This window comes from Coregonus clupeaformis, chromosome 18, assembly GCF_020615455.1.
Source record: "Coregonus clupeaformis isolate EN_2021a chromosome 18, ASM2061545v1, whole genome shotgun sequence".
Taxonomy (NCBI): domain Eukaryota; kingdom Metazoa; phylum Chordata; class Actinopteri; order Salmoniformes; family Salmonidae; genus Coregonus; species Coregonus clupeaformis.
This window is the reverse complement of record NC_059209.1, coordinates 24,331,363-24,348,781: the sequence shown is the minus strand read 5'-3', so window position 1 is coordinate 24,348,781 and position 17,419 is coordinate 24,331,363. Positions and strand designations below refer to the sequence as shown.

The 17,419-nt window shown below is 47.6% G+C and overlaps 1 protein-coding gene across 1 annotated transcript in view; it reads left to right on the top strand.

Annotated features, from left to right (window-relative positions):
• Positions 1–17,419, top strand: part of LOC123493125 (signal-induced proliferation-associated 1-like protein 2) — an 85,308-nt gene that overhangs the window by 18,044 nt on the left and 49,845 nt on the right. Inside the window, exon 4 of the mRNA XM_045227060.1 lies at positions 11,849–12,037. Coding sequence (XP_045082995.1) covers positions 11,849–12,037 — 189 coding nt within the window. The remainder of the gene's footprint in view (positions 1–11,848; positions 12,038–17,419) is intronic.

Sequence of the window (17,419 nt, the reverse complement as noted above, 5' to 3'; positions counted from 1 at the left end):
GCATCTACAGGGCGCACCTGACCATGGCCGACCTGTTTACCGAGATAAGTAACAGTGGCCTTCCCAAACTCGCACTTTGCTAAGTTCAGGGTTAGAGAAGCGGCTGCTAGACGTTCACACACTGCCCTTAGAGTGTTAACATGATCAGACCACTCAAATGAATAAATTACCAGATCATCAAGGTAAGCACTACAATTAGGAACTCCAGCCAATACTGTGTTAACCAGGCGTTGGAAAGTGGCTGGTGCGTTCCGCATCCCAAATGCCATGACAACATATTGTAGGAAGTGATCTGGGGTCACAAAGGCAGAGATGTCGGAGGCACGTGAGGTTAACGGCACCTGCCAGTAACATTTTTTTTTTTTAGAAGATCTAGTTTTAGAAGATCTAGTTTGGTTACATAAGTAGCAGCACCAACAGTATCAATACAGTCATCCAGTCTGGGTAACGGGAACGAGTCGGGCACTGTGACAGCATTTACCTTCCGATAGTCCCATCAGGTTTAGGAACCAGAATACACGGAGAACTCCAAGGACTTGAACTTGGCATAGCATTCTCCAGCAAATAACCGACCTCATCCCTCATTATCTTTCTTTTAGAGACGTTGACACGATAAGCATGTTGCTTGATAGGTGCAGCGTTTCCAACATTAATGTCAGGTTCTAACACATTTGTGCATGTAGGAACATCATTAAAAAGACATGGAAAGCTGTGTAATAGTCTCACAATATCATCTGACTGTCCGTCCGTTAAATGAATCAGGCTTGACGGGAGAGACAGCAGCATCTCTGAATTGGGCAATCTAGCACACTGCTGCTGAGTATTGCGCAACTCCAAACCATCTCCGTCCACATCATTAACATGACCTCCCACTACAGCCGTAGCAGCAATAGAGACAGCCGACTCGGCCAGTTTCTCTGGACTGTCTATCTGAGTGACGGGTCTGGTGTGGTATGTCTTCAACATGTTAACGTGGCACACACGAGATTGGCGTTTTCTATCAGGAGTCTGTATCACGTAGTCAGTTTCACTTAGTTTCTTTTCAATTACATAAGGACCAGAGAAACGTGCTGACAATGACGCTCCTGGCACAGGCAACAATACAAGAACTTGGTCACCTGGTGACAATGCAGTGAACGAGAAACAGCCTGTGTGTCATAGTGTCGTTTCATCTGTCTCTGTGAGGAAGACAGCGCTTCCTTTGCTATAGCACAGGCACCATGTAGGCGCTCCCGAGCAGACTATGATCGATAATGTCAAAAGCCGCACTGAAGTCTAACAAAACAGCCCCCACAATATTTTTATGTCAATTTGTTTACAGTAAAATAGCATTGTATCTGATCAAACACAATTTTTTCCAATAGTTTACTAAGGGTTAGTAACAGGCTAATTGGTCGGCTATTTGAGCCAGTAAAGGGGGCTTTACTATTCTTAGGTTGCGGATTGACTTTTGCTTCCCTCCAAGCCTGGGGGCACACACTTTCTAGTAGGCTTAAATTGAAGATATGGCAAATAGGAGTGGCAATATCATCCGCTATTATCCTCAGTAATTTTCCATCCAAGTTGTCAGACCCCGGTGGCTTGTCATTGTTAATAGACAACAATCATTTGTTCACCTCTTCCACACTCACTTTACGGAATTCGAAAGTTGGCAATATCAGTTGGTTTTGTGATGAATGAGCCATCTGATTCAATGAATGATGGAGCTGAGTTTGTCTTTTTTCCCAAAATGTCATTTAAGGTGCTCCAAAGCTTTTTACTATCATTCTTTATGTCATTTATCTTTGTTTCATAGTGTAGTTTCTTCTTCTTTTTATTCAGTTTAGTCACATGATTTCTCAATTTGCGTTACGTTTGCCAATCGGTTGTGCAGCCAAACCTATTTTCCATTCCTTTGCCATTCCTTTTGCCTCATCCCTCTCAACCATACAATTTTTCAATTCCTCATCAATTCACAGGGATTTAACAGTTTTTAAAGTCATTTTCTTAATGGGTGGATGCTTATTAGTAACTGGAATAAGCAATTTTAATAAATGAGTCAAGTGCAGTGTCTGCTAGCTCCTCATTACACACCACGGACCAACAAAGATTCCTATGTTGTTGATGTAAAGAATACAGTGGGGAGAACAAGTATTTGATACACTGCCGATTTTGCAGGTTTTCCTACTTACAGAGCATGTAGAGGTCTGTCATTTTTATCATAGGTACACTTCAACTGTGAGAGACGGAATCTAAAACAAAAATCCAGAAAATCAAATTATATGATTTTTAAGTAATTAATTTGCATTTTATTGCATGACATAAGTATTTTATCACGTACCAACCAGTAAGAATTCCGGCTCTCACAGACCTGTTAGTTTTTCTTTAAGAAGCCCTCCTGTTCTCCACTCATTACCTGTATTAACTGCACCTGTTTGAACACGTCACCTGTATAAAAGACACCTGTCCACACACTCAATCAAACAGACTCCAACCTCTCCACAATGGCCAAGACCAGAGAGCTGTGTAAGGACATCAGGGATAAAATTGTAGACATGCACAAGGCTAGGATGGGCTACAGGACAATAGGCAATCAGCTTGGTGAGAAGGCAACAACTGTTGGTGCAATTATTAGAAAATGGAAGAAGTTCAAGATGACGGTCAATCACCCTCGGTCTGGGGCTCCATGCAAGATCTCACCTCATGGGGCATCAATGAACATAAGGAAGGTGAGGGATCAGCCCAGAACTACACGGCAGGACCTGGTCAATGACCTGAAGAGAGTTGGGACCACAGTCTCAAAGAAAACCATTAGTAACACACTATGCCGTCATGGATTAAAATCCTGCAGCGCACGCAAGGTCCCCCTGCTCAAGCCAGCGCATGTCCAGGCCCTTCTGAAGTTTGCCAATGACCATATGGATGATCCAGAGGAGGAATGGGAGAAGGTCATGTGGTCTGATGAGACAAAAATAGAGCTTTTTGGTCTAAACTCCACTCGCCATGTTTGGAGGAAGAAGAAGGATGAGTACAACCCCAAGAACACCATCCCAACCGTGAAGCATGGAGGTGGAAACATCATTCTTTGGGGATGCTTTTATGCAAAGGGGACAGGACGACTGCACCGTATTGAGGGGAGGATGGATGGGGCCATGTATCGCGAGATCTTGGCCAACAACCTCCTTCCCTCAGTAAGAGCATTGAAGATGGGTCGTGGCTGGTTCTTCCAGCATGACAACGACCTGAAACACACAGCCAGGGCAGCTAAGGAGTGGCTCCGTAAGAAGCATCTCAAGGTCCTGGAGTGGCCTAGCCAGTCTCCAGACCTTAACCCAATAGAAAATCTTTGGAGGGAGCTGAAAGTCCGTATTGCCCAGCGACAGCCCCGAAACCTGAAGGATCTGGAGAAGGTCTGTATGGAGGAGTGGGCCAAAATCCCTGCTGCAGTGTGTGCAAACCTGGTCAAGACCTACAGGAAATGTATGATCTCTGTAATTGCAAACAAAGGTTTCTGTACCAAATATTAAGTTCTGCTTTTCTGATGTATCAAATACTTAATGTCATGCAATAAAATGCAAATTAATTACTTAAAAATCAAACAATGTGATTTTCTGGATTTTTGTTTTAGATTCCGTCTCTCACAGTTGAAGTGTACCTATGATAGAAATTACAGATCTCTACATGCTTTGTAAGTAGGAAAACCTGCTAAATCGGCAGTGTATCAAATACTTGTTCTCCCCACTGTATTCTTTACATCAACAACATAGTAATCACTACAACACTTATTGTATGACCTCTTATACACTACATTAGGCCCAGCCTTTGGAACTTTGGTTTTCCTAGATATGGCTACTATATTGTGATCACTACATCCAATGGATTTTGATACTGCTTTCAAACAAATCTCTGCAGCATTAGTAAAGATATGATCAATACATGTTGATGATTTCATTCCTGTACTGTTTGTAACATTTTACATAATTTACATTTTAGTAATTTAGCAGACGCTCTTATCCACCCTGGTAGGTTGACTGATAACCTGAACCAGCTTGCAGGAACTGGTTACAGTTTGAAGCTTTCTCTTGAGTGGGCAGCCTGATGAAAGCCAATCAATATTTAAATCACCCAGAAAGTATACCTCTCTATTGACATCACATATATTATCAAGCATTTCACACATGTTATCCAGATACTGACTGTTAGCACTTGGTGGTCTATAGCAGCTTCCCACCAGAATGGGCTTTAGGTGAGGCAGATGAACCTGTAGCCATATTACTTCAACAGTATTTAACATGAGATCCTCTCTAATCTTCACAGGAATGTGGTTCTGAATATAAACAGCAACACCTCCACCATTGGCAGTTCTATATTTTCTGTAAATGTTATAACCTTGTATTGCTACCACTGTATCATCAAAGGTGAGTTTCAGAGATAGTCAGAATATGAATGTCATCTGTTACTAGCAAATTATTGATTTCATGAACCTTGTTTCTTAAGATACATATGTTAACGTGGGCTATTTTGAGCACTTTTCTTCTGGGATGCTTACTTGTTTTTATTGCTTTACTGCGAAGCTTAGCAGCAGTAGATGTGCTCATGTTCTTTATGTTAGTGCAGGGTGAGCTGCACACAGTGGCCTTCCTCCTCAGGCACACCGGCTCAGTGCTAACAGTATAAATCTGGTTCTTAGGCACATGATTACTGCACTTAATAGCTGTAGGATCAGCGGTGGCATTCAGGGCACTTAGAGGGACATAAATTAGGTTACGTATATTGTGACTACCGACGCCCCTGGTGTAATGTACATTTGCTGTAGCATTTTGACAACTCTGCGTCACAATGGTAGGGATTAGCTGAGCTAGGCTTGGGTCATTGCTAAGTCATTGTCTCAACGCAGCCTTATAATGCTGTGAAAGGATCCAGGAACCCAAATGATTTGGGTGGATCCCATCCTCCTTATAAAACGTGTTTTGTTTCCAAAAGGTATCGAGATTGTCAACAAAAGTTACACCCATTGAGCTGTAATGATCACGTAGCCAGTTGTGAAGAGCAAGAATCTTGCTAAAGCGTTCAATGCCACAATTCAGAGAGGGCACAGGGCCAGATATGATGTTTTTTTTGTTAATGTCCAGCAGAGAGTCAATCAGCTCTTTAAAATCCAGTTTCAACTGTTCAGAGCTGCCCTTCATAATGTCATTAAAACCCACAAGGACTACGATAGAATCGATTTCAATGTCCTGAGATAGTACATTCGGGAGCAACTTAGTAATGTCATTTACTCGAGCTCCGGGATAGGACATTGTTTTTGCACCAGGAACGGTCACATTTCTTACCATGGAGCTGCCCAAAATCACGGCTGGCGAGAAGGACGAGGAAATCCGCCCACTCCGACGCTTCACAGGATGCAGGCCTCCGACAGATGGAGAAGCCCCGCTCGATCCAGAGCAGGGACGGAAGGTTGCCGACGTCGACTTCGAAATCATAGTAGTAGGCACTGCGGCCGCAGACACAGACACCCCCAGCGACGAAGGTGCAGGAAGATCAGGCTCCAGGACGGCGAAACTATTCGTTGTTTGTATCCGCTCCGGGCCTCTCGTTGGGAGTGTAGACTGCTTTGCGGGAGGTTGATGTCTTCGGCTTCCACGGCTCGTGACATGCGACCATCGTTGATTGCCTTTCTCCTCATGCTGTGTTCCTTCGACGGTGCTATCAAATGGGGGAGCTCCGGGCAACACCGGCCAGTCGGATAACGACAAACGACAAGGTGGAGATGCATCCAACAAGCGCGAACGCCATCCAGCCACCGCATAGAAAATGTACATTCCACTCTGTGTTTTCCCCAGTTTCTTACGTAGGCTGGAGACCTGTGTGATCAAGGAAGCCACCTCAAGCCTATAATCATCGGCAAGTAAACAATTGGAACTCAGAGTGATCCGGTTTGTCCCGAAACAAAGCGTAGTAGATACAGCTCCTACAGAACTGGAACCATTCATTTAGTTCTCCAGACAAAGAGGGCTCCATTGGAAAACTCATCTGGTACCAACTTCGTTGGCTTGATGGCTAGCAGCTTAGCGTCTCTGTTAAGCAGGCTTCAACCTGTCTCTTGAAGGCTAACAGCTAAGCTAGCCATCCTGTATCCCCTTCTCCTTCACACTAGATCTCATCATCTCTCTTTCCCTCTGATACTGCCCACACTGTAGCAATACATGCTCCACGGTCTCTGTTTCCTGGCAATAATCACACTTTCCTGTTGAATGCTTTCCTATCACATTTAAGGTCTTATTCAACTGGCTGTGTCCCACCCTTAATCTTGTAAAAATAGCCTCCTCTCTTCTGTCCCTTCCTGCGGTCCTCCCCTCCCTGACTTTCCTCTGTACTTGAAATAAATGCCTGCCCTTATTATCTCTATTCCACTGCTCCTGCCATCTCTGCACCATCACTGTCCATATCAGGCTTTTTCCGTCTGCCTTGTTAATTGAAACTACAACATCAACATCCCCACTACTAAGTGCTTGTTTAGCCTGTTCATCTACAGCCTCGTTCCCCTCCACCCCCACATGGGCTGGGACCCAAGTAAATCTTATCTGTATACCAAATCTGTCTAATCCTGTCATGGGTTTGTAGCACCTCATAAAGTCATGACTCTATCATTTAGTTAGTCAGCTAGCCAGCCAGCCAGTCAGTTAGCCAGTCAGTTAGCCAGTTAGACAGCCAGTCATGACACTGTCTATCAGTCAGCCAGTCAGTCAGCCAGTCATGACTCTATCATTTAGTTAGTCAGCCAGCCAGTCATGACACTATCAGTCAGCCAGTTAGTCAGCCAGTCATGACTTTATCAGTTAGTCATTCAGCCAACCAGTCAGTTAGCCAGTTAGTCAGCCAGTCATGACTTTATCAGTCATTCAGCCAGCCAGTCAGTCATCCAGTCAGTCCACCAGTTAATCAGCCAGTCATGACACTGTCTATTAGTCAGCCAGTCAGCCAGACAGTCATCCAGTTAGTCAGTCAGTCAGTCAGCCATTTAGTCAGCCAGTCAGTCAGCCAGTCAGTCAGCCAGTTAGCCAGCCAGCCAGTCAGTCACCCAGCCAGCCAGCCAGCCAGCCAGCCAATCATGACACTATCAGTCAGTTAGCCAGTCAGTCAGCCAGTCATGACGCTATCAGTTAGTCAGACAGTCATGGCTATAAGTTGGTCAGTGAGCCAGCCAGTCAGTCAGTCAGCCAGTCAGCCAGTTAGTCAGGAAGTAATGACGCTATCAGTCAGTAAACCACCAAATAGGTCATGACTCTATCAGTTAGTACTGTCAGCCAGCCAGCCAGTCAGTCAGCCAGTTAGTCAGCCAGTCATGACTTTATCAGTTAGTCAGTCAGCCAGTCAGTCAGTCAGTCATCCAGTCAGTCAACCAGTTAATCTACCAGTAATGACACTGTCTACTAGTCAGCCAGCCAGCCAGACAGTTAGCCAGTCATGACTATCAGTCAGCCAGTCAGTCAGCCAGTTATGACTCTATCAGTCAGTCAGCCAGTTAGTCAGCCAGTCATGACTATCAGATAGTCAGTCAGCCAGTCAGTAAGTCAGCCAGTCAGTCAGCCAGCCAGTTAGTCAGTTAGCGAGTCAGTCAGCCAGTCATGACGATATCAGTCAGTCAGCCAGTTAGTCAAACAGTCATGACTATAAGTTAGTCAGTCAGTCAGCCTTCCAGTCAGTCAGTCAGACAGTCAGCCAGTCAGTTAGACAGTCGTGACTCTATCAGACAGTCAGTCAGTCAGCCAGCCAGTCAGTCAGTTAGTTAGTCAGCCAGTCATGACACTATCAAGTTAGTCAATCAGCCAGTTATGACTCTATCAGTCAGTCAGCTAGTTAGTCAGCCAATCATGACTATCAGTTAGTCAGTCAGCCAGTCAGCCAGTCAGCCAGTCAGTCAGTCAGTCAGTCAGTTAGTCAGTCAGCCAGTCAGTCAGCCAGTCAGTCAGTCAGTCAGTCAGTCAGTCAGTCAGCCAGTCATGACTCTATCAGTTAGTCAGCCAGCCAGTCAGTCAGCCAGTTAGTCAACCAGTCATTACTTTATCAGTTAGTTAGTCAGTCATCCAGTTAGTCAACCAGTTAATCATCCAGTCATGACACTGTCTATTGGTCAACCAGTCAGCCAGCCAGTAGGTCGGTCAGCCAGTCAGTCAGCCAGTCATGACTCAATCAGTCAGCCAGTCAGTCAGCCATGACTCTATCAGTTAGTCAATCAGCCAGTTATGACTCTATCAGTCAGTTAGCCAGTTAGAAAGACAATCATGACTATCAGTTAGTCAGTTATTTAGTCAGTCAGTCAGTCCGTGAGCCAGTGAGTCAATCAGTCAGTCAGTCATTCAGTCAGCCAGTCAGTCAGTCAGATAGTTTGTCAGTCAGTCATCCAGTTAGTCAGTCAGCCATTCAGCCAGCCAGTCAGCCAGTTAGTTAGTCAGTCAGCCAGTCAGTCAGTCAGTCTCTCATTTAGTCAACCAGCCAGTTAGTCAGTCTGCCAGTCAGCCAGCCAGTCAATCAGCCAGTAGGTCACCCAGTCAGTCAGCCAGTCAGTCAGCAGTCATGACCTTGTAAGTCAGACAGTCAGCCAGTCAGTCAGTTAGTCAGTCAGTCAGTCAGTCAGCTAATCAGTCAGCCAGTTATTCATTCAGTCAGTCAGTCAGTTGGTCAACAAGTCAGCCAGTCAGTCAATCAGTCAGTGAGTCATCCAGTTAGTCAATCAGTCAATCAGATAATCAGTCAGCCAGTTATTCATTCAGTCTACCAGCCAGTTAGTCAGCCAGTCAGCCAGTTATTTAGTAAGTCAGTCAGTCAGTCAGTTAGTCAACAAGTCAGCCAGTCAGTCAATCAGTCAGACAGTTCAGACAGTTAGTCTGCCAGTCAGTCAGCCATTCCGCCAGCCATTCAGTCAGTTAGTCTATCATTCAGTCAGTCAGCCAACCAGTCAGCCAGTCAGCCAGCCAGTCAGCCAGTCATTCAGCCAGTCAGTTAGTCAGTCTGCCAGTCAGCCTGCCAGTCAATCAGCCAGTTGGTCACCCAGTCAGTCAGCCAGTTAGTCAGCAGTCATGACCTTGTAAGTCAGCCAGTCAGTCAGTCAGTCAGTCAGTCAGTCATCCAGTTAGTCAATCAGTCAATCAGATAATCAGTCAGCCAGTTATTAATTCAGTCAACCAGCCAGTTAGTCAGCCAGTCAGCCAGTTATTTAGTAAGTCAGTCAGTCAGTCAGTTAGTCAACAAGTCAGCCAGTCAGTCAATCAGTCAGACAGTTAGTCTGCCCGTCAGTCAGCCATTCCGCCAGCCAGTCAGCCAGCCATCCAGTCAGCCAGCCAGTCAGTCAGTTAGTCTATCATTCAGTCAGCCAACCAGTCAGTCAGCCAGTCAGCCAGTCAGCCAGTCACTTAGTCAGCCAGTCAGCCAGTCAGCCAGTCAGTCAGCCAGTCAGCCAGTCAGCCAGTCACTTAGTCAGCCAGTCAGCCAGTCAGCCAGTCAGTCAGCCAGTCAGCCAGTTAGATAGCCAGCCAGCCAATCAGTCAGCCAGCCAGTCAGCCAGTCACTTAGTCAGCCAGTCAGTCAGCCATTCCGCCAGCCAGTCAGCCAGCCATCCAGTCAGCCAGCCAGTCAGTCAGTTAGTCTATCATTCAGTCAGCCAACCAGTCAGTCAGCCAGTCAGCCAGTCAGCCAGTCACTTAGTCAGCCAGTCAGCCAGTCAGCCAGTCAGTCAGCCAGTCAGCCAGTCAGCCAGTCACTTAGTCAGCCAGTCAGCCAGTCAGCCAGTCAGTCAGCCAGTCAGCCAGTTAGATAGCCAGCCAGCCAATCAGTCAGCCAGCCAGTCAGCCAGTCACTTAGTCAGCCAGTCAGTCAGCCAGTCAGCCAGTCAGTCAGCCAGTCAACCAGTCAGTCAGTCAGCCAGTCAGCCAGTCACTTAGTCAGCCAGTCAGCCGGTCATCTAGTCAACCAGTTAGTCAGCCAGTCAGCCAGTCAGTCAGCCAGTCAGCCAGTCAGTCAGCCAGTCAGCTGGTCAGCCTGTCAGCCAGTTAGTCAGCCAGTCAGCCAGTTATTCAGCCAGTCAGCCGGTCAGCCAGTCAGCCAGTTAGTCAGTCAGCCAGTCAGTCAGCCAGTCAGTCAGTCAGTCAGCCAGTCAGTCAGTCAGTCAGTCAGCCAGTCAGCCAGTCAGTCAGTCAGCCAGCCAGTCAGTCAGTCAGCCAGTCAGTCAGTCAGTCAGCCAGTCAGCCAGTCAGTCAGCCAGCCAGCCAGTTAGTCAGTCAGTCAGCCAGTCAGTCAGCCAGTCAGTCAGCCAGCCAGTCAGTCAGTCAGCCAGTCAGCCAGCCAGTTAGTCAGTCAGCCAGTCAGTCAGTCAGTCAGCCAGTTAGTCAGTCAGCCAGCCAGTTAGTCAGTCAGCCAGTCAGTCAGTCAGCCAGTCAGTCAGTCAGCCAGTTAGTCAGTCAGCCAGTCAGCCAGTCAGTCAGCCAGTCAGTCAGTCAGTCAGCCAGTCAGTCAGTCAGCCAGTTAGTCAGCCAGTCAGTCAGTCAGTCAGCCAGTTAGTCAGCCAGTCAGTCAGTCAGTCAGCCAGTTAGTCAGCCAGTCAGCCAGTCAGTCAGTCAGCCAGTTAGTCAGCCAGTCAGCCAGTCAGTCAGTCAGCCAGTTAGTCAGCCAGTCAGTCAGCCAGTCAGTCAGTCAGCCAGTTAGTCAGCCAGTTTGTCAGCCAGTCAGTCAGTCAGTCAGCCAGTTAGTCAGCCAGTCAGTCAGTCAGCCAGTCAGTCAGCCAGTCAGCCAGTTAGTCATCCAGTCAGCCAGTTAGTCAGCCAGTCAGTCAGTCAGTCAGCCAGTTAGTCAGCCAGTCAGCCAGTCAGCCAGTTAGTCATCCAGTCAGTCAGTCAGCCAGTTAGTCAGCCAGTCACACACTCACACAGACTCAGCTGTCAGTGAGTGACTCTAGGGTGTCTGCTCTCTGAATAATGAAGGTGAAACAGATGCAGTATGCAGGAGGGGGGTGTATCGGAGGGACATGTCACTGATATTAAATGTCAGTCCTGGTTTGAAGCGTAACCTTTTCTCCATATTTCAACTAACTGGGTCACGCCAGCCCTCTCCTCTCGGTCACAGAGACAAGGTTAAATCCCCTGTTCAGTCACTAATGGTGATGGTTTATCTGCACTGCAGTGAACACTCTCTCTCTCTCTCTCTCTCTCTCTCTCTCTCTCACACACACACACACACACACACACACACACACACACACACACACACATACACGCATTACCCTACTACACCTCCCTCTCTAATGATTTTTTCCAATAATTAAGTGAAAGAATTCAAATAACAATGGCTGAATTCCAGATTGATTCACTAACAGCGGGACATTGACTGGCAGTGGTGGTGGTGGTGGTGGTGGTGGTGGGGCCAACAGGGGGTGGAGGGATGGAGAGGGTGGAGGGGGAAATGGTGCAGGGGCCTAAACCCTCTCTCTCTCTCTCTCTCTCTCTCTCTCTCTCTCTCTCTCTCTCTCTCTCTCTCTCTCTCTCTCTCTCTCTCTCTCTCTCTCTCTCTCTCTCTCTCTCTCTCTCTCTCTCTCTCTCTCTCTCTCTCTCTCTCTCTCTCTCTCTCTCTCTCTCTCTCTCTCTCTCCTCTCTCTCCTCTCTCTCTCTCTCTCTCTCTCTCTCTCTCTCTCTCTCTCTCTCTCTCTCTCTCTCCTCTCTCTCTCTCTCTCTCTCTCTCTCTCTCTCTCTCTCTCTCTCTCTCTCTCTCTCTCTCTCTCTCTCTCTCTCTCTCTCTCTCTCTCTCTCTCTCTCTCTCTCTCTCTCTCTCTCTCTCTCTCTCTCTCTCCTCTATCTCTCTCTCCCTCCCTCCCTCCTAGTTAACAACCCTACGTGGGGCGATCCTGGAGGATGCGGTCCCCTCCACAGCAAGACATGGTGCAGCCCGAGGCCTACCTCTGAAAGAGGTTCTGGAATATGTGATGCCTGAACTCAACATCCAGTGTCTCCGTCTGGCCCTCAACTCTCCCAAGGTCCCCGAGCTGCTCCTCAAATTGGACGAACAGGGGGTGAGTACTAGGGTTAGGGGATAGAGAGAGACAGTGTACTGTAGGGTTGGGCTACATGGAGACAGGGCTGGGGTATAGGGCAGTGTCTGAGGCTGGCCCTCAACTCCCCCAAGGTCCCCGAGCTGCTCCAACTGGACGAACAGGGTGAGTAGAGTAGCACAAGGTTAAGACATTTGTTCTCTAGTGTTGTGTGTTGTAGTGCAGGTTGTGAGTTGGAGCCCCGCTGGATCAGAACATAATGATACAGATGGAGACCTTGTCTAGGTTTATATATGTTATTGAAGTTCATTGGCTTTTTGCCTGCTTTTCCACATTTGTATTTTTTGATAGAAACCCTTTGGTAAGAAGCTGACTCCATTTCTCCTAGCAGGAAGAATCCAATAGGGAAACTGTCTGATAAATAAAGCTCTACTACCTGTCATGTTGTCAGTCGATGTCACACTGCAGCTGGATCAATATCCACCCAGACACACTACTAATATCACATCGATCTCTCTGACACGCTCTCTGCTGAGAGAAGACTCAGTCTACAGCCACTGGACTGTAATGCACTATAAGGATTAGGTTGCCATGGGAGATTCAGACTCAGTCTACAGCCACTGGACTGTAATGCACTATAAGGATCAGGTTGCCATGGGAGATTCAGACTCAGTCTACAGCCACTGGACTGTAATGCACTATAAGGATTAGGTTGCCATGGGAGATTCAGACTCAGTCTACAGCCACTGGACTGTAATGCACTATAAGGATCAGGTTGCCATGGGAGATTCAGACTCAGTCTACAGCCACTGGACTGTAATGCACTATAAGGATTAGGTTGCCATGGGAGATTCAGACTCAGTCTACAGCCACTGGACTGTAATGCACTATAAGGATTAGGTTGCCATGGGAGATTCAGACTCAGTCTACAGCCACTGGACTGTAATGCACTATAAGGATTAGGTTGCCATGGGAGATTCAGACTCAGTCTACAGCCACTGGACTGTAATGCACTATAAGGATTAGGTTGCCATGGGAGATTCAGACTCAGTCTACAGCCACTGGACTGTAATGCACTATAAGGATCAGGTTGCCATGGGAGATTCAGACTCAGTCTACAGCCACTGGACTGTAATGCACTATAAGGATTAGGTTAACATGGGAGATTCAGACTCAGTCTACAGCCACTGGACTGTAATGCACTATAAGGATTAGGTTGCCATGGGAGATTCAGACTCAGTCTACAGCCACTGGACTGTAATGCACTATAAGGATTAGGTTGCCATGGGAGATTCAGACTCAGTCTACAGCCACTGGACTGTAATGCACTATAAGGATCAGGTTGCCATGGGAGATTCAGACTCAGTCTACAGCCACTGGACTGTAATGCACTATAAGGATCAGGTTGCCATGGGAGATTCAGACTCAGTCTACAGCCACTGGACTGTAATGCACTATAAGGATCAGGTTGCCATGGGAGATTCAGACTCAGTCTACAGCCACTGGACTGTAATGCACTATAAGGATTAGGTTGCCATGGGAGATTCAGACTCAGTCTACAGCCACTGGACTGTAATGCACTATAAGGATCAGGTTGCCATGGGAGATTCAGACTCAGTCTACAGCCACTGGACTGTAATGCACTATAAGGATTAGGTTGCCATGGGAGATTCAGACTCAGTCTACAGCCACTGGACTGTAATGCACTATAAGGATTAGGTTGCCATGGGAGATTCAGACTCAGTCTACAGCCACTGGACTGTAATGCACTATAAGGATCAGGTTGTCATGGGAGATTCAGACTCAGTCTACAGCCACTGGACTGTAATGCACTATAAGGATCAGGTTGCCATGGGAGATTCAGACTCAGTCTACAGCCACTGGACTGTAATGCACTATAAGGATCAGGTTGCCATGGGAGATTCAGACTCAGTCTACAGCCACTGGACTGTAATGCACTATAAGGATTAGGTTGCCATGGGAGATTCAGACTCAGTCTACAGCCACTGGACTGTAATGCACTATAAGGATCAGGTTGCCATTGGAGATTCAGACTCAGACCACATGGAGTAATATAGGAATATTCATCTGACAATTTATTGAATCCCAGGCGTTTGGTTATTCTGTATTCTGAATCCCAGGCGTTTGGTTATTCTGTATTCTGAATCCCAGGCGTTTGGTTATTCTGTATTCTGCTTAGATGGTACAAGATGCCATGTTGTGTTATCTGTTTAAATGAGATGCTGTCTCTTACCTATCCAGCTCTGACTCTGATTTGATTATGATACTGCTATCTCTTACCTGTCCACCTCTGGGTCTGGGTCAGCTGCTATCTCTTATCTGTCCACCTCTGGGTCTGGGTCAGCTGCTATCTCTTACCTGTCCACCTCTGGGTCTGGGTCAGCTGCTATCTCTTACCTGTCCACCTCTGGGTCTGGGTCAGCTGCTATCTCTTACCTGTCCACCTCTGGGTCTGGGTCAGCTGCTATCTCTTACCTGTCCACCTCTGGGTCTGGGTCAGCTGCTATCTCTTACCTGTCCACCTCTGGGTCTGGGTCAGCTGCTATCTCTTACCTGTCCACCTCTGGGTCTGGGTCAGCTGCTATATCTTACCTGTCCACCTCTGGGTCTGGGTCAGCTGCTATCTCTTACCTGTCCACCTCTGGGTCTGGGTCAGCTGCTATCTCTTACCTGTCCACCTCTGGGTCTGGGTCAGCTGCTATCTCTTACCTGTCCACCTCTGGGTCTGGGTCAGCTGCTATCTCTTACCTGTCCACCTCTGGGTCTGGGTCAGCTGCTATCTCTTACCTGTCCACCTCTGGGTCTGGGTCAGCTGCTATCTCTTACCTGTCCACCTCTGGGTCTGGGTCAGCTGCTATATCTTACCTGTCCACCTCTGGGTCTGGGTCAGCTGCTATCTCTTACCTGTCCACCTCTGGGTCTGGGTCAGCTGCTATCTCTTACCTGTCCACCTCTGGGTCTGGGTCAGCTGCTATCTCTTACCTGTCCACCTCTGGGTCTGGGTAAGCTGCTATCTCTTACCTGTCCACCTCTGGGTCTGGTTCAGCTGCTATCTCTTACCTGTCCACCTCTGGGTCTGGGTCAGCTGCTATCTCTTACCTGTCCACCTCTGGGTCTGGGTCAGCTGCTATCTCTTACCTGTCCACCTCTGGGTCTGGGTCAACTGCTATCTCTTACCTGTCCACCTCTGGGTCTGGGTCAGCTGCTATCTCTTACCTGTCCACCTCTGGGTCTGGGTCAGCTGCTATCTCTTACCTGTCCACCTCTGGTTCTGGGTCAGCTGCTATCTCTTACCTGTCCACCTCTGGGTCTGGGTCAGCTGCTATCTCTTACCTGTCCACCTCTGGGTCTGGGCCAGCTGCTATCTCTTACCTGTCCACCTCTGGGTCTGGGTCAGCTGCTATCTCTTACCTGTCCACCTCTGGGTCTGGGTCAGCTGCTATCTCTTACCTGTCCACCTCTGGGTCTGGGTCAGCTGCTATCTCTTACCTGTCCACCTCTGGGTCTGGGCCAGCTGCTATCTCTTACCTGTCCACCTCTGGGTCAGGACCAGCTGCTATCTCTTACCTGTCCACCTCTGGGTCTGGGCCACTGAAGCAGCCTGGGATTCTACTGCCTGAGAGGGTACAGTCTTCCCTTTGACATTCTTGAGGAATATCCAATCTATCATCAAGCAGCTCTGTTTCTTCATCAGACAGTGCAGTCATCAGTGAGAGCAGCTCCTTGGTCTCCTCATCCTGAGGGAAAGGAACACTGAACACACACCCTTCCCTTTGTCCTACACAGGATTCATAACAAGGCAGTCATAGCCTCCTGAAGGGGTGCACTGACCTCATCAGCAGATAGGTGAAAGCATTATGGTATTTGTTTTCACCCGTCCAATTTCATTCAGATCAGTATGAGCAGAGAACAGAAAACAGTGACAGTGAGCCATTTCAGACTTTTGAGATTCACCCATAACCTTGGGTTCAGACTATTGAGATTCACCCAAAACCTTGGGTTCAGACTATTGAGATTCACCCATAAACTTGGATTCAGATTATTGAGATTCACTCATAAACTTGGGTTCAGACTATTGAGATTCACCCATAACCTTGGGTTCAGACTATTGAGATTCACCCATAACCTTGGGTTCAGACTATTGAGATTCACCCAAAACCTTGGGTTCAGACTATTGAGATTCACCCATAACCTTGGGTACTGTACCTCCAGCGTGGCTCTGTTGATGTTCATGCAGGAGCTGGGACACTCCCCCACCACCATGCCCATGCACTACGCTACTGTCTAGGAGGCTATGCATCCCTCCCGGAATGTCCTGCAGCAGCTCTGACAGGGGGAAGTATATCAGGGCCTCCCAGAATGTCCTGCAGCAGCTCTGACAGGGGGAAGTATATCAGGGCCTCCCAGAATGTCCTGCAGCAGCTCTGACAGGGGGAAGTATATCAGGGCCTCCCAGAATGTCCTGCAGCAGCTCTGACAGGGGGAAGTATATCAGGGCCTCCCGGAATGTACTGCAGCAGCTCTGACAGGGGGAAGTATATCAGGGCTTCCCAGAATGTCCTGCAGCAGCTCTGACAGGGGGAAGTATATCAGGGCCTCCCAGAATGTCCTGCAGCAGCTCTGACAGGGGGAAGTATATCAGGGCCTCCCAGAATGTCCTGCAGCAGCTCTGACAGGGGGAAGTATATCAGGGCCTCCCGGAATGTACTGCAGCAGCTCTGACAGGGGGAAGTATATCAGGGCTTCCCAGAATGTCCTGCAGCAGCTCTGACAGGGGGAAGTATATCAGGGCTTCCCAGAATGTCCTGCAGCAGCTCTGACAGGGGGAAGTATATCAGGGCCTCCCAGAATGTCCTGCAGCAGCTCTGACAGGGGGAAGTATATCAGGGCTTCCCAGAATGTCCTGCAGCAGCTCTGACAGGGGGAAGTATATCAGGGCCTCCCAGAATGTCCTGCAGCAGCTCTGACAGGGGGAAGTATATCAGGGTTGTGATCATTAGGCACCAAACAGAAGAAAACGCACTTCAACAAGGCAAGACTACAAATAAAATAAAATTGTCCACAATAAAATTTTATTTGTCACATACACGTGTTTAGCAGATGTTATAGCGGGTGTAGCGAAATGCTTGTGCTTCTAGCTCCAACAGTGCAGTAATATCTAACAAGTAATATCTAACAATTTCACAACATATACCCAATACACACAAATCTAAGTAAGGAATGGAATTTAAGAATATATTCATATATGGACAAGCAATGACAGAGCGGCATGGACTAAGATACAGTAGAATATTATAGAATACAGTATATACATATGAGATGAGTAATGCAAGATATGTAAACATTATTAAAGTGACTAGTGTTCCATTTCTTAAAGTGGCC